The 21,042-nt window shown below is 30.8% G+C and overlaps 1 protein-coding gene across 1 annotated transcript in view; it reads right to left on the bottom strand.

Moving 5' to 3' along the window:
* Positions 1-21,042, bottom strand: part of LOC106457068 — a 54,751-nt gene that overhangs the window by 32,337 nt on the left and 1,372 nt on the right. The window contains exons 3-9 of the mRNA XM_013916454.2: positions 16,421-16,639; positions 11,864-12,028; positions 8,540-8,659; positions 8,245-8,379; positions 4,865-5,051; positions 1,917-2,178; positions 747-846 (exon numbers count right to left, since the gene is read on the bottom strand). Coding sequence (XP_013771908.1) covers positions 747-846; positions 1,917-2,178; positions 4,865-5,051; positions 8,245-8,379; positions 8,540-8,659; positions 11,864-12,028; positions 16,421-16,639 — 1,188 coding nt within the window. The remainder of the gene's footprint in view (positions 1-746; positions 847-1,916; positions 2,179-4,864; positions 5,052-8,244; positions 8,380-8,539; positions 8,660-11,863; positions 12,029-16,420; positions 16,640-21,042) is intronic.

Raw genomic sequence — 21,042 nt, 5'->3', positions numbered from 1 at the left:
GTTTAAGAAAGTTTTTTTCACCCTCAGGTTCCGGGATAAACAAAAACCCTTTGTCGAAACGTTGTACATTAGCTGTCATGTTAAACTTGTATTAAAGTTTTTCTTCATTACCCATTTAAGCCGTCTCTTCACCAACTAAGTTGTTCTAAACTGATATATGAATAAATTCAAACAAAACTTTATACAATGTAACTTAACTTGTTTGATAAGTTCTGGTACTGAGTAAAAGGCTTTGTCAACAGTAGCATACAAAAAATAATGTATAGGTATAGTTGAAATGCTATAATACATTCTTCTCACTGTCAACGTATACATACAATTATTATCAATTTAATTGTGATATTATATCACACATATATAACTACTATACATTATACTTTAACTAAGGCATTCTACATATATATTAATGATGACCATACCAACTAACTTTTCAATGTTGTCCTGTAAAATACAAGCAATAATAATGAACATAAAAAGCATATCTATTATGAACTTAACACGTGAACAATGAACTCCAACAACACAATTCCATCTAATTACCATTAAAACACAGTGAAACCCAAAAAGCACTCAGAAATATACTGTAACATAAATTATCATTCAGGTAAAGTATTTGTAGCTAAAACATGACTTATTTGAATGCTTTTATGTTTTCTCATTATGATTTAAAAATAAAAGATAATTAATTAGTTTCTAATGTACACATGTATAATATAAGCACATCAGTAACTTTTGTAAATACTAACTTTTTGTATCCACTTGGATTTACGACTTGGATCAAAAAACTCAAAACATCCAGCTCCATGATGAGAAACTCTTTTCAGAAAATGTTTGTTGAGTGTAGAACTAGACAAGAGAAAAAATAATTTAAATCAATTTTAATAGCTTTGAATAGTTTCATCAAACTTACTACGAACTGGTTAGGTACTTGCAATAGTAAGAAAGCTAAGCTTCTTTTACAATTATATATATATACGTCATATTTTCATAACATTTTGGAATTGAGTAAGATACCTAAGAAATGAAGCATATCCATACCCATTTACAAACTTATATACACGACTATTCTAACATTTGAAACTTTGTTGAATGGACGGCAACTGCCTGTTGTAGAAACACAAGTGTAGAGGAGGAAGTTTCAAAAGACTTGCGACTTTCGTCTTAAGGTCGGTGTGTGTGTGTGTGTGATATATAGTCAGTCTTTATAGTATTCTGATGGATTGTGGAGAGTGTGTTATGATTGGTTGGTTTATACATTTCTGATTATTGGAGAGATTTCCTGTAGACTCAACCAATGGCAGCCACAGGTTACTCACCTCTAATCACTCTTTAGTGAAGGTTTAATTGTGTTAACGTAAAATGATTCTTTAATTTTTCTTGTCTTCCAAAATTTGTCTGTATCAATGAATCTAGTTTTTTTACCAGTTTATTTTGTGTTCAGTGGCATGGCATGTTCTGCAATGGCTGAATTTTGTGTTTTCATGAGTCTTGTACTGTCTTCATTTTTTTCTATTCTTGTCACGAGTCTTCTTCCTGTTTCTCCAATGTATGTTTCTTTGCAGGAACACAGAATTTTCATAAATGGCATTACTAAGAATAATATGATATAAATCTATTTAGCAAAGAAAATTTCAATGCATTTTATTGAAAAGCAAAATAGGAGACTTGTGATTTAATTCAATAGTAGTAATTTCAGTTTTTAATTTTGGACATTTTTAAGTGAAATGTGTTTCTTATTTAATTATAACCACTGAACATAAAGTCTCATTTTATTTTCATTGTATAAGTTGCAAATAAATCATCCTCGCTTAGTTAACCTGTGAGTCACAAATTATAATATATCTTGCCCAAAAAAATAGATATCTAGAAATTTCTCATTGGTACAGTAAACACTGCACTTCTTCCTACCTGCTTACCTTACACCCATGGTGAAAACCCTTACTCTTGAGCATCCTTTTCTAGCAGCTGTAATCACACTTCCTTCATTGTTCACAAAGCCATCAGTAATTACCAGCATATTTACAAGTTTATCACTGTTTGTCATTAGATGATAGAATCTCAAAGGTCTGAATAACTCTGTGTTTCCTAAATTTGGAGTTAGATGCTTCAAAAACTGTTGAGCTTCTTTTTTAATCTTGGATGTAAAAGGCTGAGAGCTTGGAAATAGCTCCTGGAATACTGTAAAAAAAAAAAGTGTTATTTTAGGTCAACAATCATTCCTCAAAATTAGTTACTACAGATATTAAACAAAGTTAACATTTTCCTTACCTGAAAATGTATTTCAGATAGTGATAGTTACTTACATCTACACAACAAAGAACTATTACATTGAACCACTGCTGGGAAGATCTTGCGTACATCACAAGCATAGGAAGAAACACCCACCCCTACACATAAGAGCATGTATTGTGCAAGCCTATAATGCAATTATCTTCAGATTATATCCCTCCAACAATAAAAGGATAATAAAATCTCCATGTGCAGTAATATTCATAAGCATTAGTATTGGAACAAAGGCTCATTCTTGATGAGGGAAAATAAATACACTGAAAGTAAGAAACAATAGTGGGAGGTTGGGCAAAGAGTTGGGATTATAGTAAACATTAATTCTCCAATATGGGCTTCTAGGGTTAAAACACTTCATCTTTCAGGCCTGTTATGATTTTCAGTAATTCTCGGATATATAAAAGAAATTTAACACGTTTGCTGCCATGCCATGTGCCCTACCGGCTAGTTCCAACCGAGTTTTAGTTATGGACCACATGACACACTAATGGGTCACAGACAATCATGTTTCAAAGCCAAATATCTTTTGTGGCATATGAATTTGACCACTCCTTGGCACCTACTGAATGGCACTAGGATAGGAATTATTAATACTGCTGGTGGCAGCAAATGTATTAATAACATTTATTTTTTGCATGCCATTCAAAAACAAAGTTTTTTCTTCATTACCAGAGTCTATCAAAATGCATAGGATACAATATACCAAATATTAATTGAAATGCTATTTATATCAGTCATTTACAAGTCTGATGGTATATTACACCTAAGATAACATAGCATAATACCTTTACTGTGTGATAGGTGTGATATTAAATCAGAGTAAGATAGATAATATATTTTAGCATCATTCTTTACAAACTGTATATGAATTACTAGTGATAATAGTGTATTATAGTATTTTACTTATTATATGCTACAGTGAACAAATATTTTCTAAAATTACTAGTGATAATAGTGTATAATAGTATTATATTTGTTACATGCTACAATGGACAAATATTTTCTAAAATTACTAGTGATAACAGTGTATAATAGTATTATATTTGTTACATGCTACAGTGAACAAATATTTTCTAAAATTACTAGTAATAATAGTGTATAATAATATTATACTTGTTATATGCTACAATGAACAAATATTTTCTAACAGCTCTTAAGGAAGGTTGAATGATTACAAGCAGATAGAAGTTATATATATTAGCCATTTATCAAACATCAAATTTTGTGATGTTTAACACTAGCTGTTTATGCTTGATTGTTTACTGTATTTTAATACAGGTGTGATGAGACTTTTATCAGTGAAAATATGTATTTATCACTATGGTATTAATGTTTTATCCTATTTCCAACATGTAAGGATCATAGTTTAATTGCTTGATCTACATTTCTATTATATTTAAAGAGCCTATAATCACCTATATCATCCTGTATTTTTTTTGATAGACAAATTATTGTAACATAATTTTTAATGTGTTTGGTTCAGAGCTTCACAAATCGATTTTTGATAGTGAGATCAATATCAAAAGAATGCATCTGCTTGCTTGTTCACAATGCTGCCAACTGAAGCTTATTTTGGCACCAATTCTGACTGAGATAGAAATGGTGTTGTATTGGTATGACAATCATAAATGGACTTTGCGTGTTCCTTTCTACACATAACATGGTAAAACTTTCTTGCAATTTTCATAGGATAAAAAGGGCAATTTTTGTTAAAGTAGGACCACTTTCTTAGAGTGATTGGGTTTATCTTTTATAATTTATTATTTTGACTTGTATAAAATTCAAATGGTTTGTCAATATATATAGTTACAAACTGTCACAACAACAGCACAATGTACAAGCTTTATTACTTCCAAAAGGGCTCAAAACTGAAACCAAAGTGCACAAAATTTATGAGGCACAAATGAAAAGAATATTTATTCAGATAATTCAGTATTATGTTGTTTCCATTTATGAGAAAGTTATTGCAAAAGTCATGATCTTATGATGTACAGAAAGAGACGTAAATTAATTACATGTGCACATATGAATCCTAATGTTGTACCATCCCTTCAAACCTGTACAACTAGTAATATAGCTACTTCTGCTAATATTTTACCAAGTGATAGATTTGTTACCAGCAAACCGAAGTAAACAAGATTACTGTGTTGATAAATTCATTATATATATGGTATAGTATACAAAAAGGTTTCCCAGTCCATCACCAGAACAGTCATTTGAACTCACCTTAAAATAGTAAAAGGACTAAAATTACTACAGAAGTGTTGCCACTTAAGGTGATTTGTACTGACAATCATTCGCTACTGTGCAGAGCATGATGACTTTCTTACTGATGTGACACCAGTAACACATGCCCTACCATCTTTAAATAACATCATTTTCCATGATCAAACTGCAAGCTAATGAAAATTAAAACATCTTAAAAATAATCCTAAATACACTTGATGCAAACATAGCCTTTGAAGTTTGAGCTATCCACTTATGAAAATTACACTACAACTGGTTATGGGAACTTCAACTTTGAGTCATCAAAAAAGAACTAAGAATTTTTTTATGACACAAGAAAAATGTTTCACACCTGAACCAAAAGCAACAAGGTTAAATAGAGATTTTTCTGGCAGATGATTCAAACAGAGTAGTGCCACCTTGAGGGCATCTTGGAAAGGTGCACCTTTCATGGAGTTGGATGCATCTATACATAACACAATCTCAGGCTGATGTAATTCTGGTGCCTCGAACTCTGGATAAAACGTTAGCATGCATGCCTAGTAAAAGTAGTACAAAGAATAATAAACTTACAAAATTATTTAAAAAGAATATTCACACACATATTTACTCTTTCATATTTGATAAATTGTAACTATAATAGGTTACAATGCTCATTCAGAGTACTAAAACCAAAAATATTCACTCATAACATAAGAATATATCATAAAGTTTATTCATGTATTTAATAAGTAGGTCAGGCCATCACAAACAGCCAATCAAGTTTAAGCATATTCACGCCATGGAAAGATCACGAGTTGCGAAGATGACATCCCACGACCAATATTTAATAAAGAAATAATTTTGCTTTGAAGTCATATTTGGCATTAGCATTGTAGGATATCTTTTATTGACTACACAAAAAATCCATGACTTTTATGCTAAAAACCCATTTTTACCAGGATTTCCAAGCCAAAAATTTCAAAAAGTTATTTTAAGATTACATAACTTTTCCAGGATTTTAATGACCATATGAACCCTGTAAAACACTCAAAAATACTGAACAAAAGTCTACATGAATTTGTAACTTCTGATACTAATAATTATTAACATAACTTATTAAACAAATAAAATGGATTTAAATCCTCCTAATAACTATAGTACAAAACAAATTTCCTGAATACAATAACATCTGAATTATTTTACTCTGTAATTACCAAGGTTAATAAAAAAAACAATAATTTGATTGCCAATCAATGAATGCTGGAGGAATTATTCCACTAGGAAAGAGCTCCTAAGTGTTATTTGAGTTCTAAGCCTCTTCCATCATTACCAATATGGACAAAAGTTTACACTCCAGATAGATCATACAGCACAGGAGTGGCTGGTAAATGTTTGAAGGCCAGATAGCACGATAGCTCAACTCCAGGAATATAATTTTAATATAGTGCATCACTCTGAACAGAACCATGGAAATGTTAATGCATTATCCTGAAGACCACGTGTTAATGAAAATTGAAAACAATATGAAAATAGGGAAGCACAAGATAGTAAAGATGAACAACCTAAAATACAACAGAGTATAATCCAAGATGTAACACTCAGCTACAGATACAACTTTGAAACTAATTATTTGGTGATTCAAGAATTGGAGAAAAACCCACATGGCAAACAGTTACTCCACACAGCTTGAAGACAAGGGTGCACTGGGAACAGGAAGGGTTCATTATGCCTATAAGAGGGCTTATTACATCAAAAATGGGAAAATACGAGTAGGAAGGAACAAGGACAATGTTGGTACTTCTACAATCTATACACTTGTAAGAACTCTGTTATCTTCACAACCTTCCAACAGCTTGACAGCTATTAGCTTGGTTGTCAGAGATCTGTAGAGAAACAAATGGTGTAAATTGTGTGAACTATAGTGTGAGTGAAACGGTCCAGGAAAGAAACAGTATGAGTAGCTACAATAGCACTGTCTTGGAACCCCACTTGGTCCTCTATCTCAAAATAACAGTAAGAATAAACAGATCATGGTTGTAATGGACTAGTTCACAAAATGGCAAGAAGCATAGGCCATCTTAGTCTAAGACAATTATCAGCCAGTAATTCTAAATTAATTCCATAGGCTTTGTTTAAACTCTGCTTATACTTATTAGAATTAGTACACATGTTAACATCACTTGGAAGGAATTTCAATTTTTTCTTGCAATATTTTGAAAATCTCATTTATAATAATTTTTTCCTTTTTCTTTTCGAGTACTCAGTTATCAAACATAAAAAATTTTGAAACAGCTATTTGTGAGATAATAGATTTATTTCAGTAGAACATTTCATCTCTAACAGTGAGACATTCAAGGTACAAATAAATTCAAATTAATTGGATGTATTTGTAAATTGAATTTATTTGTACTTTGAATGTTGTATGTAATCATGTTTCACTGTTGGGAAAAACACTGTATTGAAATAAATCAATTATCTCACAAATATCTGTTTCAAAATTTATGTTCAAGAATTTTATCACATTAGGCCTCTCTCTTAAGTCCAGAGACTGAAGTCTATTCAAAAGATTAAGAGACTTATTAAAGTTATTCTAAAACCTAATATCCAAAAAAAACCAATCACTGATCTTAGCTATTTTTGTTACTTCATAATGATATTTTCTAATGTTAGTTCTAGTTCCAAAACTTAATATGAGCCAAATTAGTATTTAAACATCTAACCAAAGCTGTAATTAGGCAATTAGCAAACAAAGCAGACTATCATATAAAGCATTACTGGACATGGCAATGAATACTGTATTTAATGTACTTGACCCTCTGTATAAAACATTTCAATAACTTGCTTAGGATTATTTGCAAGTTAGTAAGCATAAGACTATACATGGACTATTATGGACAGCCTATGTAGACAACATGAAAACAGCATGTAGCACTAATTAAAAGTTATTACAGGAAACATTTAGCATGTAAAAGAGTTAAGAAGAAGGTACCAAACACAGAAATGTTTCTGGCAAAGTATCAAAAAATTGTTACAAGTTCTTGCTATCTAAACATGTATAGAAGCTATATTAACATATTATTTAGGAGAAAATTTAAGGATTTAGTAGGAATCATAAACAGTTTAATGGATTCTTAAGTAATGTTTGATGAGCATGTTCATATGACATACTTTATAAATGTAGCATATATGTAAAATAGGAAAAACAAATCATGCACAGGTAACAAGTCACATTTCACATATTCTTCAATAGGGCTTGTTTCTGGCTGATAAAGGGCATTTGCTCAGACCACCAAGAAAACAATAACATATAAAACTGAAGGTTTTTTAGGATAATTTAGCTCCAATATTCTAATTTCTTTATCTTATCACCTTTCCATTTTTCTGTTTTTTCATGCTTGTTTGTTACTTTCCCAAAAAAGGGGGTTGAAAAGACACCAAGAAAATAATAAGTATCAAATCATTTATTTTCATCATGGTTTATTTCCAGAAGTCTAACTTCTTTATATTATCACCTTCACATTTTTCTATAACAACTAGAATAACATTAACCCTAATAAATATTTCCTGTCATTTATCATCTATCACATTCCGAGTTAGTGATGAATCATTTCAAATCAACCAATTCATTGAAAGATAATAATAATACTGGCACTGTTGAGAAATGAAAAGCAAGAGCTACTACAATAAGAAAAAATTAATTTCAGTTTCATGGAGATTTAAAATAATCAATAGAATTTTTAGTAATTTTACCTGGCTCTCTTCTTCAGGATGCCTTTCTACCCACATTCTTGGCACATGAACCTCAGCTAGTCCTATACGCAAGCTAAAATCTATGTTAAGCATGCTGCATTCTTCTACCACCACAACTGCCTTGGTTTCAGTTTTCTAAAATATGAATAAACATAACAACATCTAAATAACAAATAGTAATTATTTTTATTTTTTACTTTTTTAACCAACATTAATATATCTAAAGTAAGATATAGCACAATTTTATTTGTGAAAAATGGAACTATTTATTATATTTTTAAAGTTATAAACTCACCTTTAACTGTATTTTGTGGGTAGGGGATTGAATTGTTCGAATAACAAATGGCATTTCAATACACATTTTTAAACTGAATTTTCCATGCATATTCTCTATATCAACCATCTCTGTTGTAGTCTGAAATAAAAAATGTTGAACATCAAAACAGTAAAACTAGAAAAAACATTACACTGAACATTTCTGTTGTTGTCTATTGAAAAAATAAGGTATACATTAAAACAACAAAATGCTATTAAAATTTTATAATAAACCAATAAACATTTTTGGTACTTGCTGTTAAAAGAAATGACAAATATTAAACCTTTGTGAAAGCTACATCAGCTCTAAATCACACACTTCTGTTGTAGTGTGTTAAAAATATAGTGTACTTTAAAATAATAAAAACACAAAAATATTCCATTTAAAATTCTTGCTGTAGTTTGTTGAAAAAAATCATGTATTAAACAAGTATTACCAAATTAAAAACTAGAACAAAAGCACATTTTTCCCCACACATAGCAAGCAACTTTTTAACACTCCAGTTCTTCATTTATTACTGTCTAAGATTTTGCTTATTGCTTGAACAGGGACAAAATCTACAGACAGTGATGTATAGATTTAGGCACATTTAAAAAGTAAATGAAATGTGCCATGTGGACAAGTAGTGTTGACCTAAAATCATAAATAATATTCAACATTAAACTGGTACACAATTAAAAACATTTTATTTAGGCCTATCTATGGCCTTCGAAAAAGTTGACGACTCTAATGTTTCAACGTTACAGCATCCACGTAGAGTCGTCAACTTTTTGAAGGCCATAGATAGGCCTAAATAAAATGTTTTTAATTGTGTACCAGTTTAATGTTGAATATTATTTATGATTTTAACTTTATACACAAGTGCCAAAATACTATAATTAGTGTTGACCTTTTGCACACACACATACAGTGGTAGTATAGTAATTCTCTTTTTTTTAAAATTTCAAACTAGAAAATAAGAAACTATTTAACACTACAAAAACAAATGCATATTAAAATGGATGTTATTTACATATTACTGTGTCTACAAAGACATTCTATTCAAAAATAAAATTCACACAGAAGTACTGATAATAATTCAGAGAAAATATATTTAGATACACGCCAAAAGCTCAATGTTCATTAATAGGAATATACAACAATAGTAATACATAATTTAAATAAAATTTTAATAAAAATGACGTATAAACACCAACCCCCTCTTGATATAATTATATTTTCTTTTTTTTTTCAAGCAGTAGGGCTCTTTATGCTTAGTATCCACAAAGACCAGTCGTTTGACTTGGAAAGTTACTCACATTCCTTCAAGAAATATTCTACTACTGCACTTCACCGAGTGTTTCCATTACAAATGTCAATTAAATGTTCTTTAATATCAAAGCCAATGCATATTTTATTACAAACTTGTCAGTATTGGTTGGTTGGTTTGTAGTTAAGCACAAAGCTACACAATGGGCTATCTGTGCTATGTCCACCAGGGGTATCGAAACCTGGTTTCTAGTGTTGCAAGTCCGCAGACATACCGCTGTGCCACTGGGGGGCATTTGTCAGTATTATTGTTGTTGTTGTTTTTTGTAGAAAAAATTTAAGTTTTTGATTGGTAAATTACTACATACAAATATTAATCACAATGTTTTGATGAAAATATTTATATTTGAAACATGTTAAAAATAAAATAGACAGATACCAAATGTTGTTAAAAGAACACACCAAAACTAATATGTGTTAATATCTGCAAATAAATTAGGTAATGCATAAACAAAATTCATTAATATACAGACAATTATGTGAAGGTACAATACTGCAACTTCAGTATGATTTTGGAAATATTCTTAAATATTGTACAGTGTATGATATATGCTTGAAGTAAAAAGTGCTACAGTTGATTGTTTTTTAGTTGATTAATTTATCATCTTTCATCATCAAACTTCACTCTTTTAAAAATAATTAACTTGTCTGACAAACAAAATGTGTATAGTAGATACTTAGGCTTAAGACACTACAACAGGGCTACATCTGCAAGCTCAATCACTAGTTAGTTAATGTTAGTTTTTGTTGATGAGCAATATGAAACTATACTTCTATTTCTTTGCAAAGTACAGAGATTATTGGGCAACAATGAATCATGTTTCCAAATGTTGTTGTAGTACGCTCAAAAGATATGGAATGATTTGACACAATAAAAGTTCATACAAGTTCACAATGAAGATTTCTGCTGTAGTGTGTATAAAAGAAAAGGAAATATCTGACATAAAGCCTTCTTCATAGTTCTTACTGTGTTAACATATATATCATACCTTTCAACACATCACAACAAAAATATTTCAGTAACGTTACACTTGATAAAAAAGAAAAATTAATATCTGCTGGGCAATTTTTGTAATTAACTGCCAAATCCTATAATTTTACGCTAGGCAAAATAAATTCATTATTTCAAATACTGCTGTTGTAGTGTATTGAAAAGCGATGTTAAACATTAGCAATTACAAAATAAAACAAAAGCTTCCCATTTAAGTAAGTCATTTAGGCCACATATTTGGATAGAAAAAACAATGTCATTACAGTCAACTTATAAGACACCACAACTATCATTTCAACATAAGGTACTTAAAAACACATTATAAATTAAATTAACAAACACCTAGAGCATCCACTTGGAAGAACATTGTAAAAACATTTGTATACAAATTCACATTAAAAATACTATTATACATATAAAACATACACAATTTTTTTAAAAAGGAGTATTCTAAAATCAAATGATGTAATATCAATAATATACAAATATTCATAACATTCTACCAAAACATTCATTTACACAGTCCAATTTAAACCTTTTGGTGTGTGAAACATATCAGGCTGGTTCCTGAAAAGTGTCTATTATCCACCAAAAAATGAAATTAGGAATTTGACCTTTTCTAGTTTTTTGTGAAGCCATGGAGTAAATCTGTTTGTTACATCAACTGGCTATAAATATCAAAGCAGATATATCCGTTTGACGCATCATAAAGGTTAAACCATTATTCAAACATCCATCTGAAGAAACATCACCCTAACAACTAGTTATACAGATAAAATTGTAAAAATACACCACCATTATAGCTATTTTGTCAGAAAAAGTTTTAAAAAACCCTTTTACGATACATTTATTCATCAGAAATAGCATGATTGGTCAGATACTGATGATAATAGGATACCTATTCTAATATACAGACTTCCCTATCATGGCAATGCATTTTAACAAGCACTACAATTACAAGAACACATACAATAACAGATAGGTACAAGCAAGTTGTATGATACCTGGGTTGTTTGTTGTAGGGCACCATCTTTTATTCCAGAAGCTACTGAGGAAGGCACAGAAAAACAAACTACATCTCCTTCCATGGCTGTTTCAGTCACATAGGTTATTTTGATAATGGCAGTACTATTGGGTGGAAGATTTCCCACACTCACAGTAAATATGTCCTGGATATGAAACAAACAAAATTGAAAGCCTGATTCAAATCTAACATGATGGATAAAGTAAGAATATTATATTTCAAATTAACAGTCATTCATGATTTCTGTTGAAAAAAAACAAGCTATGATGAACAATCAAGTAAATTAATAAATGTTTCATAAACTCAATTATAATTTTGATGAGAGTAACCTTAAGATTTATCATAAAACATACACAATATTAGTGTTCTGTTTGAACAGTAATCTATTCAAGTAGTGTGCTATTGCTAGTGGTAGGATAAATAGGATTTTAGGTTGTATTGGCAGAAATATTCAATACAAGTCTATAGAGGTTGTGATTTCATGGTATAGGTCACTGGTTAGGCAATATTAGGTGTATTGTATTCAGGCTTGGGCTTCTTACCTTAAGGAGGGCATTGGATTGCTGGAGAGGGTTCAAAAAAGGGCTATTAGGATAATACCTGAGAGGGAAAGGTTGTCATACAAGAACAGGTCAAAATTGTTTTTCTCTTAAAATGAGTTAAATGGAATCTGACTGAGGTGTTTAAGTTTATTAAGGGAACTGATAATGTTAATGCATCATCTTTTTTTCATACCTAATGGCAAGAATGGTAGAACAAGACAGAAATATAAATTTTGGCAGGGTAGGAGTTATCTTCAGCTAGGACAGTTTTACTTTTCTAACAGGATGGTTGGCATTCAGATGTGGCGACAGTAAGTCTAAGGGAGTTTAAAGGATGACTTGATAAATATTTAAATGATAAGGAATTGATTTGAGTATTTTTTGTTTTTAAGTTTACTTTAGTGAATGGGACAGCTTCAATGAACCAACAGGCCACTTGTTATCCTTATATGTTATGTAATGTTTAACTGGAAAATATAACTGCATCCTAAATATATTTCTATATACAAAAATATACTGGTGTCTCCTTTTCCAAAATTGGTCCTATATGCACTATAAGCAGAATATTCTAATTTTGAAAGCAGTTACAAACTGCCAGATTTCATCATTCCACAACTAGAAAAAGAATAAATTTTTATTTAGGTATATAGAGGAACATTTTTTAAAAAACATTTTCATTCAGGTTGTGCATTCATTTAACATCCTTGTGAATAGGATGTAACTTGTCATAAGCTTGTTTTAATCCTCATAATATGCTAAGGTTATTTGTCACAATGATTACTCCAGAGAGTTATACTCACTAGGCCAAATTTCTCTATTATCTCTTCCATGGGGTATGGGTCATACCAAAATGATGGAGTAGTGTACAGGTCTATACAAGTTAGTATAAGATCGAAGTTTGTAACAGATTAAAACAAGCAGCTGTATCAACCAGGATCGAACAAAAAACCAAATTTATTAAACCTTGGCAACCACAAAAATCCAAGATAAATCTTTCAAATAGTTGAAATATATAGTTTACCACTTAAACAAAAAACAATGTTAATAAATACATACCTGACCAAAACTTGATCCTAACAATAATGAACAATACAACATAGATATCAATGTTAATAATTATTTCAATAAATAAAGGAATCAGAAAAAAAGAACCAGAAGAAGAAAAAACCTAATTCGAAGAAAACACAATATTCTAAATTTAAACAAATTCAAGATCAATAACGAAGTAATGATCACCAATAATACATTTTAACCATATCTTGTGAACTAACTTGTTTCAGCTTAAGGCATGGTTTTATTTAGTGGTTACATCACAAGGTTACATCTCATGTGACTAGCTAACTTACATAATCTTTCACAACATTAATATCTGTACTTCATCACTAGGGGAAGACAGTGTCAGTTTCATAATACATACATACCATAATTAAAAGCACTCTAGCTGGAAGGTGAGTTAGCACTTGAATGTAACTAAAAATTCATAGTTGAATTAATGAAAGAAGGAATAATAAATGAAGAGTAAACAAAACCATAACAAAATAAAAGTAGAATTTGCTATCTCACAAGTTATCTCCAAAAGTATATACTAAATAGGACTTCAATTTAACTTGAAAGCACAATTCTTCAGTTATTCAGTCAAAGACATGATCTTCTTCAACTCCAGAAGTCAGAGAAGTTTAAATGAATTAGGAGCAATTAGTAAGACCTTAGCACATCTTAATTCTCAAGCATGTATTAAGTAAATATTTTATTCTTATTTGTATACTTGTCTTTGGGTCTCTCTGTTGGTGTCTGTTCTAAATTTATCCTGTGCAGTACATTTCCTCTGAATTCCTATCTTGTAAACTTAATACTTACTGTTGGTTATAGTTTTAACTGAAATACCAAAGATGCATTAAGTTACAATTTTGGTGCCATGACCAAGAATTTAGTTTTGTAGAGTTTAATTTTAATGTCCTTCTTTGTTCAATTTGATTCCTGTCTTTGATATTAAATTTGTAAGCTTGATTAAAGCAAAGTAGATCTTATGTTGGAGAGAAAAAAAAAGTTGCAGTTGAGGCAAGGTCATGATCTACATCCACATTACTGATCTATCCTCAGGGTCAAGAGTTTGAAAGCTAGCTAGGGGAAACATCAGATACCACATAAACATTACATCTACTGGTTACTTTTCACATGCAGAAATATAAAGCAGAAGATGGTTTCAATGGAATGTCTATATGTTCATCAATTAGCATAGGCATGGCAAAGTGCTAGTCATGGTCATCTATGACAAAAAAGAAATAGGACATGCAGAAAGAGCCACAGCACTACCACATAAAGCAGCCAGCAAGGCACACTGACAATGGTTTGAGGTTGCAACTAGCAGCTGAGTTGGATACAAAACAGCATAAAATATGCACATCCTTGTGCATCACAGCCTTATGCATTGAAGTCAATCAAAGACACTATGTTCATCAGAATGTGTCAGCAGATGGCACAAGATATTATGAGGCAGCCTCCAGTTTCCCATGGTACAACAGGTCACTCAATGTCAAGTTCCTATGAATGCACCACCACTTCAGCTAGAGATACCTTCACAAAAATGCCTAAGGCATAAGCAACTGAGACTATATTTTAACTGTTTACCACATATTATTCAGGACTTTTCAAATACTGTCATGAGAGAGAGTAAGCAGAAGATGGAAGTTTTGTTATAGTCAACATCATAACAAATGCAGAATGGTTGATGGCAAGAAATGGCTGGCTTAAAACTAATGAAGCCTAACTTGTGTTTGCCTACCAGCTTGGGAAAGTGCAACAGTCAGCTTGCACCCAAAGGTATGTTGCTTGGTATTGTATGAAATATGCCTGTAATGGTACGCAGGTGTGAAATTGAGTTCCTAGTGAACACTGAAACTACAAAGATCCTTCTCCACTTTGCAATGTAACAGGCAATTTAAGTGAAGAAACTTCAGGAAAAATCTACTGCAAAACTTATCAGCCAGTTTTGTTTATCCAACAGTTGAACTTCATTTCTGTTAATAAACTATTCAATGCTGATAAGATTGAGAACTACATACTGCTTACATGCATGTTAAGAGTAGAGGTGATTCCATACATGCAAGTTGTATTCTGCAGAGTACTATGGACCCAGCCTAGTCCATTGCCACCTTATGCTGTGCTGATAGAGCTAATGACCAAAGCAAATGTTCTATCTAGAAAACAGACTGTACTTGTTCAAACATACATCTATCTGAGTGTGGGCATTGTGCCTGTACTGATCTGTAATTATGGACATCCAACTATTCAGCATCCAGCTCAAATGGTTATTAGAGCAGAAGTAACATACATGAATCTCACAGCTGGCACCACTGGAGCTGTAATTCATCTGATAACACAAACAATAATCTTAAGTCCCTGGTTGAAAACTGTGCTACCAATCTCAACAGAAACAGGAATTCTGTGAATTGCTCACAGAGTTTGCTGATGTTTTTGGAGCACAAAATGATAATCAGGGTAGAAGAACAATAAGATGTCAATGCACAAAAACGTGACACATATCTGATAAAACAACTGGCCCATAGATTTCTCAGGAACAACAGAATGTTGCTAGTGATGAAACTGAACAGATGTTGAAGGGCATAAAACCTTCTGAGAGTGTTTGACTGTCACCATTAATTACGGTGGGGTAGGAGTAAGGAATGCTACAGTTGAATGTGGACTTCAAAAAGTGAACATGGTAGCATGTACCAATGATGTTCCTTACCATAAACAGACAAATGAGTGAATGCATTTGAAGGCATCATTTGGTTCAATACACTAGATCTAGCTTTCAACTACTGGAAAAAACTCCAGAATTCCATGGCCTGCCATTTGGATTGTTGATTTAGTTTTCAATCCTGACTTGTATAAAAAGCAATGACTCTAGGGCAGTGGTCATTTCCCTGTTTGTTCCAGTTTGATCTGTGAATATTACAGTGTGTATTCACTTCTTTAGAAAACATTACACTTACTGGTGTCTCCTGGTCCATCAGATAGCCTCCATGTCCCTTTTTAATAGCTTCTTTATATTCCTCATGAGCTTTCTCTTTCTCCTTCACTTTCCCTACAACATGCTTGTTGTTGATGTAAGCTTCAAATCCACATACTGCTGATCCAGTCTCCAAAGGAAACACGTACTTCGCTTCAACTGGTTTGTTATGGGTATTTTTGTAGACCTGGAATACCACCACCTGAAAAACATGTAACAACAGTTAATATGAGATGAAATGGTACACACACACATATCACTCATGATTTTGAAATACCAAACTCTAAACTCATTACTTTGGTTCAAAAATTGAACAACTTATTAGATTTTATTAACACTCTCACCATGGGCAGGTCAAAGGGCACGTCATGTCTTTTTAGAGCTACATTCAAAATTTAGATAAAATACTTTACTATCCTTGTAAACAAAGAAACTTGGCATCAAAATGTAGTTAATAAATCAAATTTTAATATTATACAAGTTTTAATATTATAAGGAAATATTTCTAAAAATCCTCAATATGAGAATTGTGGCATTTGTTCTCTAGGTCTTCCCTCTTCTCTAATTTATTTACCACCCCTCCAAGAAGCACAGAATTTAATGTAAGTTACTCATTACAACATAGATATTACTCAGGCAAAGAATAATTTTTAAAGCCTTCAATCTCATCTGTCTATGGAGCCATAAACTAGAAAATCAGACCCACTTGCCATGATGATCTGTCACAGCTTAACTTTCACAAATTGCCAATAGTTCTCTCTGATGTTTTATTCTATATTATTTACAACCAATAGAAAATAGTTTTATCTATCAAATGACATATTATATTACATTGTTTTCTGTACAGAGAATTGTCTATTTTGCCCCCAGTTCATAACTTTTTTTGCAAGGCAATGACACTGACGAGTTTACCTGAATTTTTAGATTCTTATCACATAATTAGAAAGCTAAAATTTGTTTATAGTTATATGACATCATTTTCTTTTTGAACATTATCATTCTTGTTCTTAAGTGCATTATTTAATTAGATAAAAAATATTTAGTGTAGTAGTACCTTTAATATAAAAAAGTAGGCTTAAATTTCATTGAAGTCGACAGTAAAAAAACAAGACCCAGGTAAGTACCATATTTCTTGTTTTTCACCTGTATTCTTTATTTATTATTTAAAAGTAACTAAAATGTAAAAATTAGAAACTTATTAGGTTAGATAAAGTTGGATTAAGTAAGATAATGATAAATAAAAATAATAATAAAAATTCTTCATGAGGTATGCTCACAAGCAGATCATGCATTACATAATTCAATATAGTAATGTAAGGTACATGTTGTGATGAAATTATTAATTAGACAGTTCAAAGGGCAATAAAACAATAACGTTTAAGTAGAAACAGATGTATACTGTTACAAGCTTTATGCTATTTAGGATAAAAAACTGTATTTTCCTGTTACAATTTGCAGTCATTCTAAGAAGAAAAAAGGGTAATTTAGATTTATTTCATATTTTTGTATGGTGATTACAGAGTTGGTCAAATTGACTGAACATGTATAGAGTTAGGTAAGAAAAAATAACAGATAAAATATAAAGTTTCCTTGAAAACAAACGTTTTATATTTATTTAGGAGATTTTAGAGATTATATAAATGAAATTTGACAATTTTCAAATGAAAAAGTGTATTTTTAATCTTAATTTGAAAATCACTTTGCACTCAGAGGAGTAAACACTTTGACTAAATATATTCATAGGAAAATTGTTAGTGAAAATAACTCATTAAAAATTCGATTTTTTTGTCTACAAAAGACTTGTGAATTTTCATGAAGACAAAACGTTATTATTTTATAGTTATAGTATGGAAAATATGAATGTCACTTTAGGGTCCTGAAATCATTCGAATCAGCTGAGCCCATAGCGAGATAGTTAATGCAAGTTTTAATCCTGTTTTTTTTTTACAAAACAGTTGGCAGTCAGTAGCTTTTATTTTTAAGTTAATATTTTTCTCATTTTACATGTATGAGTTATGTCTAATATACAAATAAATGTTAATACTTCATTTTTCTTGTAACTATCTAATATTGTGGGTACATCCCAGTAGAATCTATTTTCTTATTAACACCTTGTTTAGAAACTGGACTTATTTCTTCTCTTTTTAATCATGTAGATGTTAAGAAACAGCAATCTACATGCATAATGGTTTCATTTTGGGGAACATACTATATGTTTCAATAGAACATTGATCTATCAAGTTTTTCCTCCCCAAAGGAAATACACACTTGGTTTAAACTGATTTTTTAAGGAGATTCTTGAAGATCTGGAATACCATCACCTGAGAAACATGTTATATTCCTCAAAATAAACACACTTCATTATGCTTATTAATCGTTGTTTGTCCATTTACTTTATATATGCATAATAAGCTTTCATACACAAATATGTACTGTTCTAGATACATCTTTTTTTCTTTAGCAATCTATAAGTAAACCCCAATAAACACTTTTCTTCTTAACCATATGGATGTAGACCCTAATAACCTTTCTTACTTTTAATGATTTGGATTTAAACCTCACTAATAACTTCTCTTTAATGATGTAGATATAAACTCAATGGGTTTTCTTTCCTTTAACCATTTAATTTCTAGTAATTTTTCGCTGTAACCCTGCTATCACTTTGTCAAGTTCTTTGTACCTACACTTTTGCATCTTTAAATGAAATGAACAGAATGTTAATGATTTTTAAGACCTTGATAAATATATATATCTTCACAATATTGTGAATGTTAAAGTCAGTTTGAGGATTCAAGATATGTTTTCCAATATTCCAGTAACTAAGGTACTTTATATCACCATGCAAGGTTTCAAAATCCACTAAAACTATCCTTCCAATTAGCTTTCTACAGATATTTTTATGAAACTGATAATCTTTTGCACCAACTTTTATTTTCAACTACTGAGTTTGTTATTTGAACATTATGTTGGCTTATAAATAGGATCCTGGTATTCTCTTTCATCAGCATCCTCTCAACTGGAAAACCTGAACAACAGACTTGAAGCTTTTCCATAAGAATCTTTAAAACTCTGGAAGTTCTATAATGTTGATAAAATCATGATTTGACAAAATAAGGAAAAATGTGTTAGAGAATTTTTACCTCAAATGAACAGCATTAAATTCATACTAGATAGTAAAAAAGTTCTTTTCTTTAATGTTATGTTACACAATATAAAGCTATCACCTCATCACTAATGCTTCAGGAAGTCAACAAAAAAGTGCTTTAAATTCAAGTCTTACCAATCTCAAATTAACTTTAACTCTAGAATGATACTTCTTAAAAAGTGAGAAGACATAAGAACTAAAAGCAATTTGTTCGCAAAGAGAATCGTAAAGAGACTTGAAATAAAGAAACAACTCATTTCATGAATGCATAAATCTAGCCATACCAGAGCATGCAATTAACTGTGGAAGCCAAAATAACTAAAGTAGCTGCAGAATACTGATCACAAAAACCACGAAGCCAAAAAATTAAAAGAAGTTAAACATATTAGAAACAGAAAGATCAACGTTATTCAGAAATTTATGTACAGAAACTAAATTAATGTGAATTCAAGTTCTCCACAAGCAATGAGCAAATCCTTAGAACAAATAAAAATTATTATTTAGCAAGAACACTATAAACATTTAAAAACAAGCTAGTAAGCAAATATGTAATCTGATGAGACATTTCAGTAGACTGAAATGTAGTCTCTCTACCTTTTCAATAACAGTGTTCATGACAAACTTTCATCCACTTTATTCTCCTTGAAAGTAGCATTCAATAATAACAATAAACTTAGAAAAAGGTTGAAAAAATTGGCTAAAACTGAATATAAATTTAAAATAATATAAACCATCATAAGAACTGTTCTTTAACATTAGTAAAAAAATAAAAACTGTTTTTCAATTGGAAAAACGTTCTTAAACATTGCTCACTTAAAACTAGCAAAAAATTGTGATTGTTACAGAAAATTTTCTGCTTTTTTGCATGTTAATAGTCTATGTTATTTGCATTATTTAACTAAATAAAAATTATTTAATGCACAACTACCATTAGTGCAAAAAATTAGGGTTAAGTGTCATCAATAGTCGACAGCAAAAAAAAAAACATGCTGGTGTAAGTACTTTATTTCTTGTTTTTCATGTTTATTCTTTATTTGCTATTATAAAAGTTACTAAAATGTAAAAATAGAGATCTCTTTAAATTAGTTAAGGTTAGATAAGGTAAAATAGGTAGTAATAATAACATAATATAAATATTTCATAAGGCACACACACGAGCAGTAACTCGGAGTAACTCGTGGGTAATGTAATTTGATAGCATAACATGAGCTGCACATTCCCCAAGTGAGTTACAACTTATAATGGCACAAATAGCAGTTAGACACAGTTCAGAGGGCAATAAAATTTAATTATAAATAGATGTATACTGTTATGAGTTTAAAGCTACTTAGGATAAACAAATGTAGTTTCACGCTAGATTTGAAGTCATTCTAGAAAGTAAAGTAGGGTAATTTAGATTTATTTAAATTTTTTTTGGTGGTTACAAGGTCAGTAAAATTGACCAACTTTGTATAGAGTTA

The sequence above is a fragment of the Limulus polyphemus genome, unplaced genomic scaffold (assembly GCF_000517525.1).
Source record: "Limulus polyphemus unplaced genomic scaffold, Limulus_polyphemus-2.1.2 Scaffold288, whole genome shotgun sequence".
Taxonomy (NCBI): Eukaryota; Metazoa; Arthropoda; class Merostomata; order Xiphosura; family Limulidae; genus Limulus; species Limulus polyphemus.
The sequence above is the reverse complement of the archived record's forward strand: the minus strand, read 5'-3'. Positions and strand labels throughout refer to the sequence as shown.